The sequence below is a fragment of the Electrona antarctica genome (genome assembly GCF_951216825.1).
Source record: "Electrona antarctica genome assembly, chromosome: 15".
NCBI lineage: Eukaryota > Metazoa > Chordata > Actinopteri > Myctophiformes > Myctophidae > Electrona > Electrona antarctica.
In genome coordinates this window covers 18,669,739-18,693,823 of record NC_136796.1, presented here as the reverse complement: position 1 = coordinate 18,693,823, position 24,085 = coordinate 18,669,739, and the positions used below count along the sequence as shown (strand labels likewise).

The 24,085-nt window shown below is 43.6% G+C and overlaps 1 protein-coding gene across 2 annotated transcripts in view; it reads right to left on the bottom strand.

Annotated features, from left to right (window-relative positions):
* Positions 1 to 20,639, bottom strand: part of LOC306938973 (receptor-type tyrosine-protein phosphatase U-like) — a 170,806-nt gene extending 150,167 nt beyond the window's left edge. For both annotated transcript variants that reach the window (XM_079523387.1, XM_079523388.1), the window contains exon 1: positions 20,301 to 20,639. In XM_079523387.1, coding sequence (XP_079379513.1) covers positions 20,301 to 20,394 — 94 coding nt within the window. In that variant the 5' untranslated portion in view covers positions 20,395 to 20,639. The remainder of the gene's footprint in view (positions 1 to 20,300) is intronic.
* Positions 20,640 to 24,085: the final 3,446 nt, after the last annotated feature.

Below are 24,085 nucleotides of genomic sequence, written 5' to 3'. Positions count from 1 at the left end.
ACAAAGCCCTGCTACGTGACTGCAAGCTGCAAAAAACTAATAATAATAATAATAATAATAATAATAATAATAATAATAATACTTGACCTGTGTTTGTATGTTGAATGACATGTTCTAAGAGGGGAATTAAAGAAATCAAATGTGAAAAGGAGTATGCAAAAAAGTATACAAAATTACAGTTTGATGTTGTGTCTCATTTTCCAGCATAGCCATCTGTGACTACATTAAAATGTTGTTTTCTCCCATTTCATAAATGAGTTCTTTCTGGTGACAGTCAGGGTAGACTTAATGTGGCACTTGGTTCGTCTCAGCGGCACAGATTGCCAAGTCTGTGGATGCTGTTGGCGGAGGGAAACCAATCTGCAATCCTTCTCTGCTGCTATGTAACATCTGAGGCCATTAGCCGCCACTTCCAAATCGGCAGCAGCTTCTTTGTTCATGAAATATTCTTACCTTCGCCAATGAAAAGGCTCTCAGAGAGGTTATTTCAGGCCAGAGACACAGAGAGGCCCCGGGGGGCACATCAGGGGCCACATCGGCCTCAATTAATCTCTGTCAGCAGCACTTGGACAATGTTACCTATACCTGTCCCTTTTCAGGGTTGAGTTTAATGGGAGCAGGTGGCTTCGACTGGGCTGCCATGCTGCACTCACTCACATTTATATATATTCTATGGCACGGACCCTGTAGTAAGCCTGAAGCCTTCAGGCTTACTCAGGTGGAGGGAATTATTGATTTACATTTATTCAGCCATACAATGAGCAGCTTTTACAATTCCATCTCTCTCTGTCCTGCCTTCTTCAAGCATAGTGTTCTGCCAAAGTGGTTCACTGATATGAAGTAGAGATAGACCGATTGGGTCGGGCCGATATATCTGTCATTATTTGACTCTTTTTAGGTCATCGGTATCGGAAATTAGTGTCCAGATTTGAACCTGCCATTCATTCACTGCCAGAGTAATAAAACACCCACACACACCTGGGACATTATAAGAAGAGACTGAGAACATCATTTTTTGAGAATGGCATTTCAAATGTAGATACAGTAGTTGTATCTGCAGCTCCAGAATTTAACAATTTGTCACTTAAACAATGACATGGACGTAATTACATTCTACTAATAACCTGCCCCGTGGAACAGCCAACGAGGAAGGCAGAATTAACAAAAATAAGGAAAAAAGCAACACAAACCCTCCTCGGTTAAAACTAATTGTCCCAGGAGAGGATCATTATCTCTGGGTCTTTTTCCCTGGCAGCTGTGCTCCTGGTTGTAACTACTAGGACAGCACAATATGTCATCACATTGTACACATGTGCAACAGCTACATTACAGAGGGGATGCTGCGGGCGGTGTGGGTGTGTTCTCTCCTCCGCTTCATCAGCGCCCATACTCTAGGTGGGGTTGACAAAAGGTCCTTTCTGTGTGGAGTTTGCTTGTTCTCCCTGTGTCCCCTAGGGTAGATACACTCACAAAAAACATGCAGTAATCCTGTTCTCTATACTGCATCCCTCTGGCCAGCCAGGCGCCTGATGGAGGGGAAAGGAAGTGGTTGGAATAACGTGTTCCTTCCATGTCCTAGCGGGGAAACACATCCCGGTCATGTGATAAGAAGCGGCCTGATCACTCCTCATGCACATGAGCTCAGTTCGGGGCTCTCCCTAGGTAGGCAGAGGAAAAGTACTGTAGCTCCCAGGATTGCAGCATAGGCATTGGCACTGAGTGAAAGAAATGGGTTACAAAATCATGGGATAAAAATGTAAAAGGAAACCAACTAAACAAAAAAAGTTACATTACAAAGCGAGGCTATAGCACATACAGTACAGTTCAGTTTTCATAACTAATGGAATGGAAGCAAAACTGTACTGTTTTGCTTTTGTATACCTGTAAACCTGTGGTGTGACAGCAAAGTTACCATATATTTCACTTTTTTCACCATCCACAATTTCTAGATACACATCAGTGACACCTGGGTCAGTGAGTATACAGCTACACTACACCTCATGTTAGCATCAAGGCTAAGATGCCAGCGAGAGGCTTGGGGACTCGAGGCCACCATCTACAGTATGTGGTGGTGGTGTTGTTTGTTTTTACGTCCGGAGACTCCTGTCCTGTCCAGGACAGGCTTCAGACGCACCTCCTCAGGAGACTCGGCTCAGACCTGAACTGAACCCATTTGATTTGGCGTTGGGAACCCGTTGCGACCACATGCCCTCTCTCTGAACTGTAGCAGTTCCAGCAGAGAATTCTACTTTCCCTGGCCAGCTCTAACTGGGAGTTTCCGAGGCATTTTCAGGCCAGCATGGAGATACATTCCCCCCACCTGGTCCTTGGTCGGCTCTGTGGTCTATTAGCTGGGCTAGCCTGGAAAACCTCTCTGAGGAGACGCCCAGGATGCATCCTTACCAGGTGCCTGAACCGCCTCAACTGGCTCCTGTCTATGTAAAGGAGCCAGATAATGGAGTGTCAGCGCCCACGGGCTAATTAACTGGACACTAACTGCTCCGTCTGGACACTTGAGAATACTTCCAGTTAGAGCCCGACCGATGCCATATTTTTGGGTCCGATGCCGATACCGATTTTGGAGGGAACTACACCACCGATGCCGATACGGTGCCGATGTTTTGGACCGATGTTTAGTAATTATTAAAAATAATAAAAAATACATTTTAAAAACTTCTAAACTTCAAAATACGTTTTTTCTATTCAAGTTAACAATAGAATATATTTAAATAAAATGTTTTGGCACATAAGTCATACAGCATAAAATGACGTAAAGCACTTTGAAGTAAATTTGAAGACTAGAAAAAAGGGGCCTCATAAATGCAGTTCATTAATTTACCAAATTAACTTTATTACAAGTCATGGCAGCCCAAATGAGGTTGGCTCATACTGACAAGAGAACAGTACAGTATCCATGTGAAACTAAAACAAGACACATACACGTGTGTGTTTGTTTGTTTGTTTGTTTGTTTGTTTGTGTTTGTGTGTGTGTGTGTGTGTGTGTGTGTGTGTGTGTGTGTGTGTGTGTGTGTGTGTGTGTGTGTGTGTGTGTGTGTGTGCGCACTGTCCTTGCCACCGGTCAAGCCCGGTGGGTGCACACACACTGGGGGGTGAGGCAGAGACACTGGGGCATTCTGGTAAAACTAATTGGCAGAATCCTTTTTAACAAAAGTGTCAGTGATACAACTCAAACAGTATCTGTAAACAATCTGCATGCATTCTCAATCTCTGCTACAGTTGAATTGAAACAAAAACCCTGCTATTTATTTAGCAGTCTGCCAGCTGGGGCACAATTAACAGTTCTCAGTCTCCAAGGCTGTATTTCAAGAAAATAAATTATAAGTTAAATGGAAGAAAAAAAAACATATTGCCCTTTTCCAGCTCAGGTGGGTCAACTAAATAATCTCAAATGAGTGAACTAGTACTGCCAGTTAAGCAGTGGCAGATTATAATACAGGAAACAGAGCTTTTCTGCATTTTGACCTAGGAGTGAGCACCTTCTGTCATCATAAATACCCCCAACTGTGCTGAACACCCTCTCGCTGGGAACTGATGAGGGTGGTGCAGAGAGGTATCGCCTGGCCATCTTTGACAGTGTTTTGTACCGAGCAATGTTCTCTTTCCACCATTCAAGGGGCTTGCCACTTTTCCTGTCAATGACGTTCTCTCTGAGGTAGGACTCGATCTCATCATCGATGCCTCTCGCTGGAGCTGGTTCAGGTTCTTCTGAAGACACTGACAGTATACTGGCATAAAAGTCTTCCAGAACATCTTCCACTCTTGCTCTTTTTGCTGTATTGCTTTCTGCCTCTGTGGGGTTTTCTGCCTCTGTGGCGTTTTCTGCCTCTGTGGGGTTTTCTGCCTCTGGCCTGTCTGCATCGTTTTCTGACTCCTCCCTGAGCCATTCTTTGGCTTTGCTACGCACCACGTTGTCTGAGAAGGGACGGTCCTTGTAGCGAGGGTCAAGGAAGCACGCCAACACCACTTCTTTTGTTTTCTCCGCTTTGTCAAAGCGCCGTGTTAGGCTCTGCAGCATGGTGCTCCTCAAGGTCTGAATGCCCCTGGTATTTTCACCCTCTTGCTGCAGCTGCAGCTTCAGCACTGCCACAATAGGAAGGATACATGAAGCAGAGGCATCTGCTTGGCTCATTTCCTTGGTGATCTTTTCAAATGGAGTCAAAGTGTCAACCAGCTTTGAGACAATGTCCCACTCTGTAGCAGTTGGACAGGTGAAGTTCCCAAACTCAGCCGCATAAAGAGTGAGTGCACGCCTTTGCTCATACATCCTTTGGATCATGTAGAGGACAGAATTCCATCGAGTTGGCACCGCTTGCAGTATGGTGTTTGGTTCAACTCCAAGCCCCACTTGAATGTCATGAAACCTTTGCTTGGCCAGCACCGAATGACTGAAGTGTGTTGCAATCCGCTTCATCTTTGCAATAAGATCTCCAACCATTCTCTGTGCTCCAAGGCCTTCATTGACAACAAGCTGCAGAGTGTGAGCACAGCAGCTCCAATCAGGGAGTTCGATAAGTCTCATGCCTTTGATCATGTTGGCCCCACTGTCCCGAAGCACCAGTAGCACACGCTCTTTATCTATGCCCCAGAACTCCAACATGTTCAAGAATGTGTTGCCAACGTATTCTGCAGTGTGGGAACCTGACATTGCTTGAGTATTTAAGACGACTTGCTGTCTTTCCCAATTGTTGTCAATGAAGTGTGCAGTCAAGCTCATCAGGGATTCTGTGGAGCCTGACCAGCAATCAGTTGTGAATGACATTTTGTCACCTGCATTTTCCTTTGCAACGAGGATCTTTATTTTCCCTTGAACCCGTTTGTGAACTTCATCAAGCATCACTGTTCTGTAGAACTTTTCACTCTTGAAAGTGTAGCGTGGTTCTGCTTTAGCCAGCAACCTCTGGATTCCAACGTGCGAGACTATTGCAAATGGCTCCATGTCAGTGGCGATCATTTCCAAGACAAGTTTATCATATTCTTTGGATCGTTTATCATCTGGTGTCCATTTGGACACTTTATCAATTACTGCATGTAAAGTGGGCTGGCTTGGTTTGGTCACGGACAGGGTGCTAGTCTCCTCCTCGAGTCTTTCTCCATGGGCCTCCTTATATTCGTCTTTGTGGTGTGCTTGCAGGTGGCCCCACAAATTGCTTGTGTTTCTTTGGGAAGCTTTTGCGGAACCCTGGCTCACTGTGTACTCACAGAGTATACATGTGACTTCATCATTCACTTTTGTGAAATAGTTCCACACTTTGCTTTTCTTTCTTTCTTTTCCTCTTCCAGGCATCTATAACAAGATGAATATATAAATTAATATGTATATAAAATATAAATATAAATATAATATAAAATAGATATATAGATTTATTTTATTCGAACTACATCATAAAGTCCATTTAGCAAGCTTCCCTGTACATTTCTGTGGTTGGAAAAAATAAATACTATATACACATGACTAAATTGCACCTTGCAATATAGCCTACACACAGTAATTTATTTGACACAATGACATTATTTATTCTGGTTTTGAGGGGCGCTCACTTCACACAGGTGTGATTTTTTTTATTCATGCCAAGTTGTTGCTTGGTATGAATGAGGCCATGGATAGGCTGTGCAATAAGTGAATAGCAAAACGTGTTTGTGACTTTGTGTCATAAAATAACGTCAGTTAGCATGACGTTCAATGAAGGATATTAATTGATATAAATAATTATGTGCGCACTGCGCAGACAGCAGCTGAACAGAGTGAACACGGATCATTATGTGCACACAAGTTTGGCACGTCAAACTTTCATGATTGTGTATTCTTATGGCTGTTGACTGGGGGAAAAAATACCATTTGGATTGGATTAAGCTACCGTCATCAAACGAACAGAAAATGGATGTTTTGCTACACAAATAATGGGATCATTACATTTTCTTCTCGTCCGTCGGAGGAACGAGGCCACTATTAAATTACTGCTGCTTTCATGCCAAACTTTGAGTTTGCTTTCAGGTATCAATTCCTATTGCTTTCTGGATAATACGACTCTCGTAATTTGAGGGTTATGCTTGTGTTTTGTATTTGTCGTTGAACAAAATGTCGGGGTGTTAGTTGGCTAAACTGCTGAAGTTTGTACCAAGTTGGTGTGGCACTGCTCAACACACAGCGTGGGGAATTAACGTCTCGTACAAAACTTAATTGTTGATATCTATTTATTTGGCGTTGTACAAGTATCCTGCCTAGACGATTAAGATTGTAGTGTGCACACAAAGAAAAAAGGAGCATCGCGCGATGCTCCTTTTTTTCTTTTGCGACGCGCATCGCATCATTCATTGGGCTTATAGTCTAGAACTCTCTTTGGGAAGGCATTAGTCATAGATAACTTTAACCTCAGTCAGTATAATCGAGAGGTTGTTGAGAAAAACATTTGTGGATTATATATATACACACCTTTTGGCTTTACCGGTGCAGACTCAAGGAAGAGGAATTGAGTCAACGAAGAAGCGCATGTGGCAGAGTTGCGGGTTGAGTTCACAGTCTGCTGTTATATCTCCCTCGGCTGGATAGTTCGTGTAAATGCATTTCAACGTTCATGCGCATGTCAAACAGAGAACATGTCACTGACTATAAACATCGGGACATCGGATTAAATAAACACAGATGTCCACCGATGTCCGATGTCGGGCATCGGTGCCCAAAATGACCGATACATCGGTGCGACCGACGGATCGGTCGGGCTCTACTTCCAGTTGAAGACTGAAGATTCCACCAGTGATTAACGAAGACCCTTTGCTCCCACCAACATCAGTCGTGCACACTGATGTGAAAGACCGTCTTCCCCCGACTGTTCAGGGGAGAATAATTAATCGTCAAGTTAATCGGAACACACAGCATAGATCTGGTCGCCAGAGTTTTCTGCTTAGTAGCACGCTGTTATTCTGATGGAAATTGTGTGTGTGTGACAGGAGACACGATAAGACATGTAACCATATGTTTGCTGATATGTTGCACATGACGAAAATGTCACAAGATGAAGCAAAACAGAAATCTAACAAATCTGGACCTGGCAGGTTCTAGCTTGTTTCATGTCATTTTTCATGTCCTCGTACTTCTTTCCCCTTCTATTCTATTCTACATTGGAGAGGGATCTGCTATGCATGGTCGCTCCGCACACTCAGTATCTAGTACCTATTGGTTGCTAGCCTTAGATGTTATCTTCTCTTTTCTGTATCTGCCCTGCATGTGTTTTATTACTGCTGTACTACTTTTGGCAACTGAATGCCAATCCATCTACATGTATTTCTAATGAGGACACATGGCGGCAAGATAATCTCTGTCTGGACATAAAGATCATCTCAAGCCTCTGGCCGGATTCTCTGATAAAATAACTAAAATTGATTTCTGAAGAGAACTAGAGGCTTTTAATCTCCTTTGTGAGTCAGAAAAGGTGACGATTTCTCACATTACACTATAATGAAACTGCATGGTTCAACTATTTTAGAATTTGGACCCTAAATAAGCAGGAAATGGGCTGCCATAGCCTTGTTCTCAACGTGCTGCATGAGGAAGAGTGGCTGTCAAGAGTCCTGAAAAGACGTCTGTCTGATTTAGAGTCTCGGCTCAGTCGTAGATTTTTTTTTTTTTTATCTAACTGAATCTATGGACTGAAGCAATAATGAAAATGTTCAATGGATAAAAATCCTGCACACTGCTCTTGCTCAGCAGATTCAGTTCCCTCAGGAACTGAAGCTTGATAAACATGTGATAGTTAGCCGTAGGCACATTATGTCAGTCAAGGAGATGTAGTTGGCCCTTATTGGGTGTTTTAATATTTTCTAATATGGCCCCTTTGAAAAAAAAGTTTGGACACACCTGCAGTAAGGGAATGAAGGTTGACATGACAATAATGGTACCGGTCCAGGGCTGATGGAAGTACTTTCCACTGAGCCACGTTTCTCTGCATCAGACATCCTGTTTAGACACCCAGACACATAATGGCATGGGAGACAATAAGCTCCCACACATCTAATCCTTACCACAAACTGTACACAACTCAGTAGAGTTCAGACATGGGGTTTAAAGGTCAAATCACATACAGAATAGGATATGAGCTGTTATGTACTAATGTATGTGGGGGTTGTATTGGCATTCACCTACATAAGTCACACAATACATCAATCAAGCGATTGCTCGCTGCAAGGTCATCATATAGCTCTGGTAAACTCTCAGTTCTCTTGACTTCCTCCATTCATCATGACTAACCCCAGAGCGAGACGAGACAGCAGACGAGGATGATGTCCCCTCCATGCAACGCCTGCCACCTTTATATGTAAGAGATGAGATTTTCAGGACACTGATGTTCCAGAATAGGAGCTGAGCTCATCCCACAGTCACAAGAGGGACATTAACTGACCATATAGAAACAGTGTGAACATAGTCGCGCACGCACACACACACACACACACACACACACACACACACACACACACACACACACACACACACACACACACACACACACACACACACACACACACACACACACACACACACACACACACACACACACACACACACACACACACACACACACACACACACACACACACACACACACACACACACACTCTCTCTCTCTCTCTTCTGGGGCAAACATTCTGTAAAAGCTTTCGGCAAAGAAATTGGTGCAGATGGAAAACAGTCTACTGCCCTGCTAACTATCACGTGTTCATCAAGACACATGAAGGTCCTGAGGGAACTGAAGCTGCTGAGCAAGAACAGTGTGCAGGATTTGTATCCATTGAACATTTTTCATTATTGCTTCAGTCCATAGACACCGTTTGGAAAAATGAACTGCCTCCCTTGAGTATTTCTGAGTTGAGAAAGAGGATCAAGGCGACGGGCCATGAAAATACTGTATATAGGTTGCTCTCTCGCTCTCTCTCTCTCTCTCTCTCTCTCACTCACGTGTTCTCTTTCTTCTCTGCCTCATAAAACATAGTCAGCAAGGATATATCCACACAGGGAGTAGTTCAGTCCATGTGTGCATGTGATGGTGTCAAACTTGACTTCACAGTGCATCACCTTGGAAAATTGAGCCGTTCCTACTTCTAAATGGTCTCTAAAATACTGTCTTGAGTCGTATTGCACATTAATGAGGACGCGGCTGCATGTTTAGAGGTGTGCGTCTCGCTCTTTGCTCTGACACAGATAGTCCCACAGGGACCATGCAGCTGGGGACAGTGGCTCCCCTGTGTTCACACTGCAGGACAACTAGCTCTCTATGCTTCACTCCCCATACAGTAACCACCCTCACCTGACCCCCCATCAACCACAACTCTCTGCTCAATCATAACCTCCTCTCCTCTTTTTTACATGTTGTCAGTTCATCTTATTTTTCTCTACTTCCGCGCCTCCTTCTCTGTGATAATGAGGGCGTGGGGGGTGGTCTTGCTTCTGTGCTCTCGTCTCTCAATGAAAGCAGACATGGTTTAAATCCTGCAGCAGCGCCCCGTCACTGGAGCAGATAGTCACTGTACCGGAATTAATCCGGGAGCCGGCAGGTCTCACCCGTCAATGGACCCACACCCTGAAACCAGAACCAGAATCACAAAACCGATGAACCCAGAAGCCTTCCCTCAACACGCCTTCACAAAGGATGATTTCAGCTGCCTAATTAGCTAGAAAGACATCCTCCTTCCCCCTCCAAGTTCCTGCTACAACACCCCACACACACTGAACAAGGATTTCACATGCCACTGATTTAAGACGAGATACGAGGACAATGGCTTGAAATTGTGTTTTCTCCATAGCATATTGAAATGGCAACATAATTAAAGGGCCACTTCACCCCCTTTGCCACCAGATCTTATTTTAATGATGTTTGGGAGACAAGAAACACTTTCCTGGGGTTTTATGTGTGTAATAAGTGTTTTTAGATATTTTAGTATTTCAAAGTGCCAGTGATGTCATGGACACTGGTCTCACTTCCTTCCTGGAGTACATGTTGTCCCAGTAAGACAGCCTTCTCCCCTGATGTGCTGGTTGGTGCCTTGCATGGTTTCCGCTGCCATCGGAGTATGAATGTGTGTGTGAATGGGTGAATGTAATGCACAATCTATGTAAAGCGCCTTGGATAAAGGCGCTATATAAAATGCACCATTTACCATTTTACCATTTGTGTTGTTGAGCAGCCTGCACTGCTCAGTTCATACGGGTGTGATTTATTTTATTGCTTGGCCCCGTCTTATCGCTGCTTGCAGCTATATTGTTTGTGTCCGTGTTATGCAGAAAGCGTACTTCCTACAGCAAATGTATTTCACATTCAACCGTTTCTTTAGCCCTCTCTCTCTCTCCGACTGACAGTCTCAATGAACAGCAGGTATTCCAGCTTGGTACAAAGTGGGGGTTGGGGCGATATGAAAACAATACATAAACCTGTCCTACATTCTCCTGCATGTGATTAGAGACCTGCTGTGGAGATTTATATGAGCGTACGAATGATCCCTTCAGACTGAGGTGTTTGGTGTGGGTCAAAGAACAGAAAATGAAGGATAGGATTGAGTTCGACGTTCTCCTTGTCCTATCTTCCTCATCCTCTCCTTCCTCTTAAACAGAACGCTGCTGGAGTGGTGTGTGTGTGTGTGTGTGTGTGTGTGTGTGTGTGTGTGTGTGTGTGTGACAAATAACTTGCCTACACAGTCTCTACGGAGCTGCCATTCCCAGTGCAGAGGAAGGATTTCTTTTCAGCTTCATAAATGCACATAAATGGTGGAAAACTAGCGCTGAATGCAAAATACTAAATAAACGAGAGAAGAGGATGAACAAAAAAAGCAACCAATGGCATGCAATCTTTTGATTGAGTTAGCAGGAAGGTTTCTGCTGCTCTCATCACTTTTCTAGGTCAACGTTCCAGAGCCTGTGCTTAAAGATCTCACACAACAACATATGCCAACTGGCCAGGTTTTTACAACAAAGTAGATCCGCCTGCTGTTGTTAATGCCTGCTGGGGTTATCCCATCATCATCTCTGTCTGCTCTCTCTCTCTCTCTCTCTCTCCTCTTCCTCTCTCTTCCTCTCTCTCTCTCTAACCTGCTCATTGATGCTGATATTATGGTTGCAGACCCAGGAGGTCACAGGGCCACGACATGTGAAGAAGAAGGCTAATATGGAGACCAAGTGAATTATGGAGTTGGGGATCTGGGGAAGAGAATTAGGGAGTTGCAGAAGGAAGTGGGGGGGTAGGACCACCAGCTGATTTCCATGCTGTTTCCTGACAGCTTTGTCTAATGAAATCGATAGCCCTAAGCCCACCCCTCCCTATGTCTGTCCGTCCCTTCCTCCCTCCCTCCCTTCACACAGGATGCTGAGCCTACACTTAGGGGTTTACTTATTGAATAAATTAGACCTGTACATGCCCGTCGGCCACCGGCCTACTTGGGAACGATGCAATTGTTTTAACTATCTGTCTGTGTCCCTTTTGTGCCCATACCGTATATGGAGAGCTCTGTAGTATGCAATACCTGTTGTCATAGCACCCATTGTAACTGTCTGTCTGTGTCCCACATGGAGATCTCTGTATAAGTCTGTCAAGTGGACTGGTTAAGTAATCAATTGCCAGGTGTGGGGTTGCCATGGCAATCAATTGGCTGAGGCAGAGGCTGGAAATTGCACAGGTGATGGGATTTAGGCTGATTAGGCCCACTGGCAGAGCCTGACCAGAGCCTTTTGTGGTGGTTCTGGAGAACCGTGGGTCCGACCGTGGTACCAGTAATGTTTTGACGTGCATGCACAGGGACGGAACGGAACTGCACGTTCTAGCGTGTACACACTAGAACGCATCCCCCTAGATTCAAGAGAAGACGCACCTAACTTCGGGTCACGAGACTTTCCAAGACGCACAAAGTACCCAGTGCTGACTTGTCTAGGTTTACTGGTGGTGGTGGTGCCCCCCCCCCCCTATTTTCACACCATGTCAAGTATCCTGCCCAATTCAAGTGGCTACTACTTTGCATAACAACAGCTTTAACTGTTTACCTGAGCGTACGTTAACTTCTCATAAGCAACACGTACACAGCAGTATGGTTGAGGTAGGCTACTGCTGCTGCAGTACTGCTGCTGTGTTGTTCTGCACGCAACAAGAATGCCTCCTCCACAATCAAAGAACAGAATAGTCCAAAGCAAACTTTTTAGTTTCGCTACTGTGCAGTAAAGAAGTTTGGCTGATTATTTTAACTCTACTTTTGTGTTTGTGTGTCTAAAACTCTCATACACGATAAACAATATAGGATTAGGCTATTAGCTGTTCTGTGCACATCACGCCTGCCACGATGCGCACATGCAGTGTAGGCGTGTGCACGTGCGTGTGCGTGCGCGTGACGTTCCGTGGTACAGAGAAGAAAAAAATCACCATTACACCACTGGTAATACGTGTCCTAAAAACTAAATGAGCGCCTTAGAGGCATAGGGTACATGTCCAATCATCCGAGCACATTCTACCGTGAATGCTAAAGCCGCTGTGGCCACTGGTGGCTCATTCATCACGCGTGCAGGAGATGATGATGTGTGCCGGTTCCCTGCTCATGAATGTGAGCCTTTGCATTTATATGTCCGGCGTTCACAGGCTAAGTAAGTGGAAGGGTTTGAGAGTGGAAGAGACGATGCGTGTTGGTACAATGAAGATTCATACCTCAAACTTCACTCTCCACTAGTTTTTCTATGAGACCAAAGGGCAAACAAGTGTGAGGGGTTGTGGGAAGGGAGGCGGTGCAAAGCAGACTGGTATAAAGATACTAATGAGCACATTATCCGTGTCTGGAGAGCCAACCACATTCGTATAAACATGAGGCAGCGGCACTGCCACTTTCTTTGTTTTTCAGGAAATCTCTCCACTACAGTACACCAACATTGTTCTGTGTTGCAGTTTAGTATAGATGAGGTATTTATTTGCATTTGGCCAAAAGAGACAAGCTGTCTGTAAACCACAGACACAGGCTTCGTAACATGCTAATCAACATGCAAACAGAGAGCCCAAGACAAGAGTAAGTGAAATTCTGGAGTTCTAAACTGAAAAAACTGCATATCCGCCACCCCCCCCCCCCCCCCCCCCCCCCCATGCTGTGCACAGGGGGATCATCACGACTCATCTCGACAAGACAGATGATTCAACAGAATGTGTTGAGGGACGCAAAGCCCCCTTTTTTCCTTAAATCTCTTTTACTTTCAAGGTCCTCAAATCAAAACTTTTAATACTGCATCTCTAGTGCACCGGTTGAAAAACACTGCTCTAGTGCACCATGGAGACGCTCTGAGGCTCAAAGGTTTGATCATTTTAAACACCTGCTTATTAAAGTGTATCTACAGCTGAGATGAGACGAGAGACGAGAGAGGAGAGAGAAAGCGTTACGCGTGCCCGTGTGTGTGTGTGTGTGTGTGTGTGTGTGTGTGTGTGTGTGTGTGTGTGTGTGTGACACCGGCGTCAGTTTAGACAGCTTGCCCAGTCTAACGTTGAATAAAGGAGAGGATGTTACACTATTCATTACATGTCTTAAATTGACATTGAGCTTTTTTTGTTAAATAAACATTTGACCTCTTATTTAAGGAACCGTTCCAACCATTTTGGAACCGAAATAGGGAACCGTTAAGAACCGGAATCGGTAAGCAGAACCGGAATTGGTACCGGACTCACAATAATCCTAACGATACCCATCCCTAATCACCACCCATCACCATATACTTAATGAACTGATGGACGTGCCCACATAAAAATTACATTTTAACAAATAATGTACACTTTTTTGAAAAGATTCTTCCTCCTTATATAATAGTAATACCTGATCATCATGTTTTAGGGTGGAAACAAATTACGGAACTCATCTTTAATTATACAGGATTGTTAACAGGTTAACAACACTGGGATTTGGTCTAGTCAGTGGGTTTGGTGAGAGATATACCGTGACAGTGAGAGGCATAGTAGAGAGGAAAAATGACTGAAAGGAAAGAAATAGCTTTTGGTGTGAAATTATTTATCCCCGAAGCTGTGGAAGGGGATGGGAAGAAATGTTATTCCAGATTATTATTCCATGTTATGTCATAATAAACCAAAGTAACACCTGCTTGAGCACTGGCCAAAAGCATCACTTCAGGGAATCCTGACCTGGCTGGCTGCAGCATTCGTTCCCTGGCCTGGGCCGTGGCTCAGCGGTCCAGGCACCGTGGCTGGTAATGCAGTCTGGTAGTGTGCCGCGGGTTCGACGGCCTTTACTGCATGTCACCCCACCATCTCTCTCCCCATTTCCTGACAGCCTACTGTCTGTCCCTCCTTAAAAAATATAAAATATAGGCGAAAGCAACAAAAAAAAAGCATTCGTTCCCTATAGTTCCCACCAGGTGACATTTTGCGGATCAGTGGGATTCTCTCTCTATTGACATTCTTCACACAAGTCAGGCCTGATCAGACGTTTCACGCCAGTAAATAGTCTGGACAATTGCCTGAGCACAGGAGAGTGACTGCACTGAGGCCAGCTTCTGGTGTGGATTGGTCTCAAAGAGGCATTGTCACAAAGAGCAAGTACTATGTGGAGAATGTGTGACAGGTGGTATACGATGGAGCAGAGAGCCAGCCATGTAGGAGAGGAAAGTTTGATTTCCTACTCTGGGGACTTCTTAAAAAAGAATAAAACTTGGTGGAAAGTGAAGCTCTGGCTGTCTGATGTCTACGCACATCTCACACAGTTCAAAAGTCTGGACACTTTTCAGCTCCCCGTTCTTTTGTTGCTGCTGCAGCAAGCGTAGCCCAGCCAGCGCTCTGCGTTCATACGTTTAGCAGCGCTCTGCATATCTGTCACGGATGCCAACCTGAGAAGAGGGATAAGCCAGTGCTTTTAGACTAGAGCAGTTGACTTCAGAGGCAGTTGATGTGTGCCTTTTACAGGGAGGAGTTTTTATTCAGTGGTTCTTTTATATTTCTGCACTGAGTAGCGGGTCATTATACAGCTCACTTGAAATGACTAAGAGTTTTTAAAGGCTGGAACATAAACCAAGGGCTGCAGCATTATTGTGCTATATGAGGTGACATGAGACGTTGAGGTAGCAGTGGGCACTAATGATGTCGATGACGCCTGCAAAGCCAGGCAGGTGCCTCTAAATTACCAATGAAGTAAGCGAGCATGTCTAAAACAAAGCAAATTAACTCAAAAATCTCAAAAATGGAGAGACCTTCTGATAGGCAGAGTGTTCCCTGCTGGCATAATTCCATCTGCTCAATAATGATTTGTTGCCGTTGAGTAAAGAAGCAACACATTCGTACAACCTGGAGCTGAAGTGACAGACGGATCCCAAGAAGAAGCCCTGAGCACCAGGGCCCGCAGGGCCAGGACCAAGGCTGTCAGGTCCATTAGCAACCTGACACGTAAGTCACAAGACTTGACACGACAGGCAAGTAGCGGTCCAGACTAATCAGCATCATCAGCAGAACGTTGTGAAGACGTACTCGTTGCTACTGTCAGTACCAGGTTTCTAATACAGCTTCTACCCATGTGCAGTACTGTACATGTATGTGTGGCGCCTGCATTGTCTATACCAGGGGTGCCCACACATTTATGACGTGAGATCTACTTTCAAAATGACCAGCTCAACAAGATCTACCCACTGAAAAGTGTACCATTGCTGAAAATAGTTTAAATATATAATGTGCCCAATGCATTCTCAATGGCAATAGCACAAACTTTGGCATGCTACTAGTCCTACATACTTACACCTATAAACCCCATTCAAACCTATTTAGGTTCATCTTACGGTGGACATGTTTGCCTGAAAAGAAATCTTTGAAATGTTTCATAATTTTAGAAATATAGTGCTTTCAAATTTGAGAAATTTATAATGGGGCTCAATGGCAGCTCTATGGTACGTCAAAAAATCACTTTCACCTAGAAACTCCATTCACACATTTTATAATTCAGCTTACTGTGGAGACAAATGCTGGAACTTTTTACTTTGAAATGATTTGTAGTTTCTGAGTTATTTAACTTAAACGCCCAATGCATTCTCAATGGCAATAGCACAAACTTTGGCATGCTACTAGTCCTACATCAGGGGTGCCCACACATTTATGACGTGAGATATACTTTCAAAATGACCAGCTCAACAAGATCTACCCACTGAAAAAATAAGTGTACCATTGCTGAAAATAGTTTAAATATATAATGTACCTGGGGGGGCTTTGGAATAGGGAGAAATTATGACAGGCAGTTTCTGCTGTCAAAATATGTCCCCCCCGTATTTAACTTAAACGCCCAATGCATTCTCAATGGCAATAGCACAAACTTTGGCATGCTACTAGTCCTACATACTTAGACCTAGAAACCCCATTCAAATGTTTGCCTGAAAAGAAATCTTTGAAATGTTTCATAGTTTTAGATATAGTGCTTTCAAATTTGAGAAATTCACAATGGGGCTCAATGGCAGATATTGGCACGTCAAAAAAAGCACTTTCACCTAGAAACTCCATTCACACTGCTGGAACTTTTTACTTTGAAATGATTTGTAGTTTCGGAGTTATTTAACTTAAACGCCCCATTACCAACCGTACATACATGTATACGCATGACATATCCATTCAGATAATATGCATACAGTATGCAAACAAGCAGACACTTAAAAAGTCCATGCTTCGTTCAGCACCTTGATTTGTGAGGCTTTGTACACAAACCCCATGCCTGACATGCTATTAACCGCTAACGAATGGACGGAGACCAAGTCGTTATTAGGCTATATGTTTACTCAACAATGCACAATGCAAATTATAACTGCATCGCCTTTAACTAAAAACAGCATTTTCAGTTTGTCCTTGACATACTGTGCAATTGTTGCTTGCTTGACCAACAAACATTACGCCAAATCTAAAGAAACTGACTTAGTAACTAACTACTAACTGGGGCCCAACAGTCAAAGCAATAAACATTCTTTAAAAGCCATAAAAAAATAAAAAATAGAAGAGATGTATTGCCTTATACCTCTCACTGACTCAAAGTGCTTCAATCAAATGCTGACAATGTGTGTGCACTTTGCTGACCCAAACATATATTGAAACATGTTCACTTCAGCAATCACAGACTGTCAGGAGAAAACATTATGCAATCCATCTCATCAAGGTATGCTAATATGAGAATTTTAATTCAAACTTTGGGTGGGTGTGCCGTTGATCATTGTACAGTACTTGATTTGAGTTTAATTGTACCCATTTTTCTTTAGCATAATGCAGCCAGGACAACATTAAAAAACAGAAGAGGTTTTGTTAATCACATAGTTGTGATTTGAATTGAGTTAGTAGTTTATATAGTTACAGTAGCTTTTGCATCAGATGAATGCAAGTTATTTAATGGCACTGTTCTTTCAATTACACACACACACACACACACACACACACACACACACACACACACACACACACACACACACACACACACACACACACACACACACACACACACACACACACACACACACACACACACACACACACACACACACACACACACACACACACACACACACACACAATATAATAACCATAATTCTAAATCGTTATATGAAACAATGGACCTAACACAGCCATCTTCCATCACTGTCCTTTGTTGTGTGTGTGTGTGTGTGTGTGTGTGTGTGTGTGTGTGTGTGTGTGTGTGTGTGTGTGTTGTTGCATGCGAGTGCTGTTCAGAGTGAAGATGTGGGTTCATTCTTAGATTACGATAAATTAGGCTACCTTCTCGCCACAGCTCTTCACAGCCCAGCTAACAGGACTGCATGCTTCACTTCAAACACACAGGATTTCACTCCAGCAAAGTAACTCACTCAATGAGGAGCGATATCCCACCCCCCGCTATTCACTTCAATGGAAGTTGCTTCGTGGCGTTTTGAAGCCATAGAAGAACGACAAAGTCTTCCGGGTAGTACCCCTTGAGCGTTGATTCACCATTTGTCAGACTTCTGATTGGTCCCTGACTGACTAACCAGCAGGCTCTTTCTGCCTTGTTCCGCCCTGATTCCGCCTTGTTTATGTTGAATTTGCTAAAACGTAATTTTTGGAAATAACTTAAAACAAACATGATATGCCCAGTCACCATGCTGCACCTGTGATGTTCCTTTTTACTGACACCAAGTTTAAAATAAGAATTGAATGCAGAATATCAATACAAGGTGGAGGACACCGACATATATACATACCCAGCCGATCCCTTATTGGCTGGTGGAGTATACCGACATACATACATACCCAGCCGATCGCAGTACTTGCACGCTCTGCTTGTGCAAGTAATACGTTTTACTCTTATGTACCTGTACACAAGATTTAACAATAAAGTACAACCTTAAACCACATGAACCCTAGCATCCCTTTCCTATTCTGTGGCAAACATTCAGCCAAAATAGCTGATCTCACAACGTCTCACAATGTCTTGTTGTAGATTGCATTCGAGTACAGGTACCTGGAAGATCGAGACCTCCAGTGACACGCATAGACACAACACGCAGAAAACTGACTCACACACACGTACACACACTGACTGACGGATGGACAGACGGACTGACGGACTGACTGACGGAGGAAACAACGAGAGCAGGGGCAAGGTGCAGGCGCAGGTGAAAAAGACAAGCAAAAAGGAGAGGGATTTCGACGGAAAGTAACAAAAGAAGGGTGGACGTTTAAAAAAGGCCCTTTACATTCCTGGATTTGACGCTTGACTTGCGAAGAGGGAAGGAGCCAAGGAAAGAGATGGGGAACGTTCGAAGGAAGTCCACGGATGCAGCGTCTGGTGAAGCAAGCTCCTCCCTCTTGGCCTCCCATGTGTCCACCCCCCCAATACCGTTACTATTCATAGCTATGGCACTCACAGGAGTCCCCAAACATTCAGAGCTGTATCTGTGCTCTTTTTTTCACTCAAAACAACATGACAGGGTCTGACTTTATTAAACTTGGGTCTATGAATTCCAGGGATTACTATAGCCTGGAAAGGTCGGTGACTCGGTAACATTATGTTTTCTTCTCTGGGACAATATGTAATTCTATTTGTTTAATTCCAAGAGTTAGACCTAAAAGCGAGACTTGGTTGTGTCACACGATTAGCAAAATCTGCTTTGCTAGTGTTTGTTTATGTACCAACAGTGACGTTGAGACCTATTTCAAGTTTAACATACACAATGTATTGTAAGTCAATGAGGAGACTATTTTGGATTATCAATTTCTAATCAATGGTGCAACAGAGCAAGACATCTCGCCAATATCTGGTGTTACATCACAATCCAAACCTCTATCACAACCGTGAGCCAGAGGATGGTTCAAACAGCACAGCACATCACCAGGGCTGAGATGCCAGCCTTAATTTACACCCAAACAGTTGCAGAGTGAAGATTGTGTCAATCACCATCATCAAAGGTCAGGGAATGGATGAGTTGGCATGTGGCCAGCTCTGCACTGCCTTCCCCAGAGGAAAGAGAACCTGCAGCTGGACAACTTATGAGGTTCTTGGGAGAAATAAATAAACGAAACGAAACACTGCAATAGCCTGGGAGGAGTGTGTGTGTGTGTGTGTGTGTGTGTGTGTGTGTGTGTGTGTGTGTGTGTGTGTGTGTGTGTGTGTCTCTACATTACATCATGTATTCCATATACACAGCCATATAATTTGAGTGATATACATAGGCCTATAACAACATATTACATGATATATTTATGTAGGCTATAATTCTGATTCATGCCAGTTCTTGCCATATCCATTTGAAAGTTATGGCACAATTAAATGTCTCCACTTTCCTCCATTCACACGGACCACATTCTCACCACTTATTCCTCCAGAGTATGTGCAGGGGCACACGTTACACTCTGCAGACTGCAGGTGACAATTTACACCCATCAATCGCAATACAACGTCTGTTGTCGTATAACTTATATGTACCGGTGGTACCGTGGTTAACACGTGTCATTAATTAATTACCAACCGTACCTCCAACAGGGATGCATGGACTGAAGTTTACGCCAAACTTTAACTTAGCCTAATACAATTCACATGTGCATGTCTTGCTGCGTGTGACAGATAAATAATAGCCTACTGCAGTGTTATTTAACAATACCATGACAGTAGCCTATTAATTATAATTTTACATTCCATATGTCTCCATCGGACGATAAGTTGCCGATAAGAACGAACATGATTTTGACAATAATTGTCAGCAAGCTTAAGCGACACCGTGGTACTACTATATGGAGTGTAGTGAGGTAGAGTATAGTGAGTGAGGATAGTTTCAGTACCTGTTGGTGACTCCAGGCTGTCAGCTTGGATCCTCAGTGCGGTCACCATCAGTAGGAAGGCTGCTGCATACATGTTGAAATGTTTATGGAACATTCAATAAGTCCACCTCGTTGAACAAACGGGACGAAATCCAAGTTCTGCTGCACTCAGTCAGCGTCCATTCATTGTTAAATAAATGAATCCCTCCACACACGCTCCGCTACGGTCCAGTTCGGCTCGGCTCGGCTCCTCCACACACACACACGCACACCCGGTAGACGTTTGTCTCCAGTGTACAAGGCAAGCTGGAAGAATTCAAAAATAGCTTTTTTCCCCCTCCAGTCCTGCGACAGACAGGATACACCATTCCACCTCTATGGGATCCAGATCCACTACTTTACTTTCACAAGCAGGACTCAGGAGCGCACCAATCAGGGCCTACGACGCCCTCATGTGGCCGCTGAACAGAATTTATCAGATAACAAATGCATAGAACAGCAGAGCAGCTATATGTTCTAATTCTAAATTGCTTGTTAGTTAGTTGTCTATTTGTACGTCTCTAAATGTTTTGATGATTTGAACATGGTGGACCCTGTTGGAAACAAGTGTAATGCTTAATTGGGTCGTCCACTCACAGTTAACAGCCTTTGTATTGAGTTTGTGCTTGAAATGTACTGTAATTCTGCAAACTGTTAATAAATTCTTCAATCAATCAATCAGTTAGTTAGTTAAGTGAGCAGTTGAGATGAATAACAGTCTAAAGTCCATAATATATTCTGACCCCTCCCCGAAAAGGTCTATCTGACCCCGTATCCATCATTTATACATTATGGATATTTAGTGTGGACTTAGACGGTTATTCATCTCATTTATGTTGAACCTAGCTCTGGTCCATAGCTCTAATGCGTTAAACGCATTAGAGCTATGGACCAGAGCTATATTGAACCAAGCATCATTAACCTATAGAACAGCACGTGCTGTGGAATAAGCAGCCATGCCATAACATTGACAAGAACATTCTGCCAGTTGTTGGAGTATATTAATAATGCATGATGCTCCATAGTCTACAAGAGTAGGCCTACACGTGCACTAAACCTTATCGTGACAGGAGCTTGTGAAATGCTTTACAAAATAGCCTACCATATTTTCTGTTGGTGGGTGACACAGTTGTACAGTAGGCTATCCATTAGGGCCCCAGTTCATACATCATTGGAGCTGTAAACCGCTGTTCCTTCTGTTTAACAGCATATTGCATTTATCAAAGTTTTGCTGCATGTCTCATGCTATTTTACTAACCTACTGAATCATCGAATTTTCGAACCTATATGCGCATACATATAGGTTCGAAAATTAGATGATTCAGTAGATAAAACCTGCCCCATCAAGTGGATGATGTGGCGTCACATCATCCACTTGATGGGGCAGGTTTTATGCACACCATATGGACCGGACAGTCACGGAGTGTACCAGACTGCACAGCCAATGCAGTGTTTCCAACTGCTGTAGGCCTACTGCGCGATCAATATAGGACGGACACACACACACACACACACACACACACACACACACACACACACACACACACACACACAGAGAGAGAGAGATCGGGCAGATCAGGTCCTTGGGTCAGGTCATCTATACTTCTCTTCCTGGAATCCAATGGAAAAAGATCTGGATGCAAAACCACAGAACAAGCAGAGCAGAAGGAAGCAGTTCTGGCAGCTTTACAAGTAGCCCATTAGCTACAACACTGAAACTTGAAGTATATGCATCAAGATCAAATTCATTTCGGGGAAAAATATTGATTACACAAAAGGTTTCATTATTTGCTGACTTTCCTGAAACCTGCAAAGTAATTACTGAGCAGAATGTTCAATAACAATAATGCAATAATACGTGTTTATCTTCACATTACACTGTGTCAGCCAGTTCTACTAACAATGAGCATTACTGAAAATTACGCTATACAATTACAGTCTTAAAATGTATTTTTCCTTGTTGAGTTAGCTGAATGTTTATTTTTGATATTGAACCAACAATGTAATTTCTGAGAGCTTAATTTGGCCTATTATATAACACACATCAATTTCCCAATAAACCTGAGATGGGAAATGTACTAGCCTGCAGCTAGTGTAGCTGTTGAGCAAATATTACCTAGGCTACCTTGTTTCTAATTACACACATTTAAAGCACAAGCACATTATATGCAACGCAGCACATGCATATAAACACTTTAAAAAAGGGATATTTTTGTGGGAAGACAGGAGGAATGTGAAAGGTAATCAGCCAATTGGAATGCGATATGAAAAGAATCTGTATTATACACGTTTATCACATGAGTACTGATTTGTGTGAGCTTTGGGCCAAATTTGTGGGAGTAGTAGAAAAATGTGTATTTTTTAAAAAATGGCACATATTGGGAATGAATCCCGGGGAAAACATTATTGTAAGACCTAGGGTTCAAGTCAAGAGTTATAGACCAAAATGGAAACATCCAGAAATAGTGCCACAATGAGGCTGATTTGAGATATTTGGAGTGCATGGAGGTGCTTCCAAGGCCTACTGGGAATGTGCGTGCAAAGTTGGATGCCAATCGGTCCAGCAGTGTCGCATCTCTCTGCTATCAGCTGTGCACTGACAGACGCACAGGGCTAGATTGCATGGGTGGCCCAGGGGTTGGAGAAAGCTGGGTTGTGTCATGCATCTCAATGTAAACTAGGCTCATTGGCCTGTCAGCACGAAAAGAAAAAAAACATCTCTCTTTCTGCTGACACACCCGTGCTACCCAGACGCTTCCCCGCTCGTCAGCATTTATTTTCATAAGTGGAGGAACAGCGAGCTGTCACAGTCTGGGCATGAGAACCAACTATTGCCATTTCCCCTCCAAGACAGGCGACAATATAATACTCACACCATTGTTCTTTGCCATTGCCCATTATACTGTATATACTGTAGGCACTCAATTTACAATTTAGGGCATTTAGCAGACACTCATACTTACAGGTGCAAGATCAAAGTAGGTAGTATAAGAATTAACTCTTGTCAAACAATAAGGTAAATAGTCACATAAGTAGAGTGCAAAGAGAACAATATAGGCCAGGGCCTTAAAGAAACAAGGATACCCCCTGTTACGGTGTTACCTCCCGACCTAGCTGACGCACACCCCCACATGGAAATATAAATTGCATAAGCTATATAGACATATATTTCCTACACATGTATGCACACATACCGTATGAACGTGAATATGGCATATATGCAGCATTCTGCATATACTTATATATATACACCACAGTTTGGGAACCACTGGTCTAAACAACATGCTATCTATTCTTAATATTTGTATATAATGATATCTGCACATCATTACTAAATGGACCGATCTGCTGTCTGTCTGTCTGTCTGTCTGTCCACTTCCGGGTCACCAGTGAAAGGGTCACCAGTGAAATGCATGTTGGGACGGACACAGATTAATACTGGGACACACTTTTCCGCGTAACAGTCTAGACCCACACGGGGAAAACAACTCGGACCCTGATACTACTAGCTACTCTTGCGTCAGTCGACAGAACTTCTTCTTTGGGGGTTGCGTGGCACAGGCACCTGAAAGCCAGCTCTGACAGTTGGACGGGCCGACGGGGGCATGTTAACGTGAACACACAACTTCACAGTAACTGTGGAGGATTTTTGTATCGCATCGCGGGGCCGGGGGGGCTTGAATTGACAAGTGCGCGAGTGTGTGTGTGTGTGTGTGTGCGCGCGTGCTCGCAACAACACATAATAATAATTAATAACCCATCCGTTA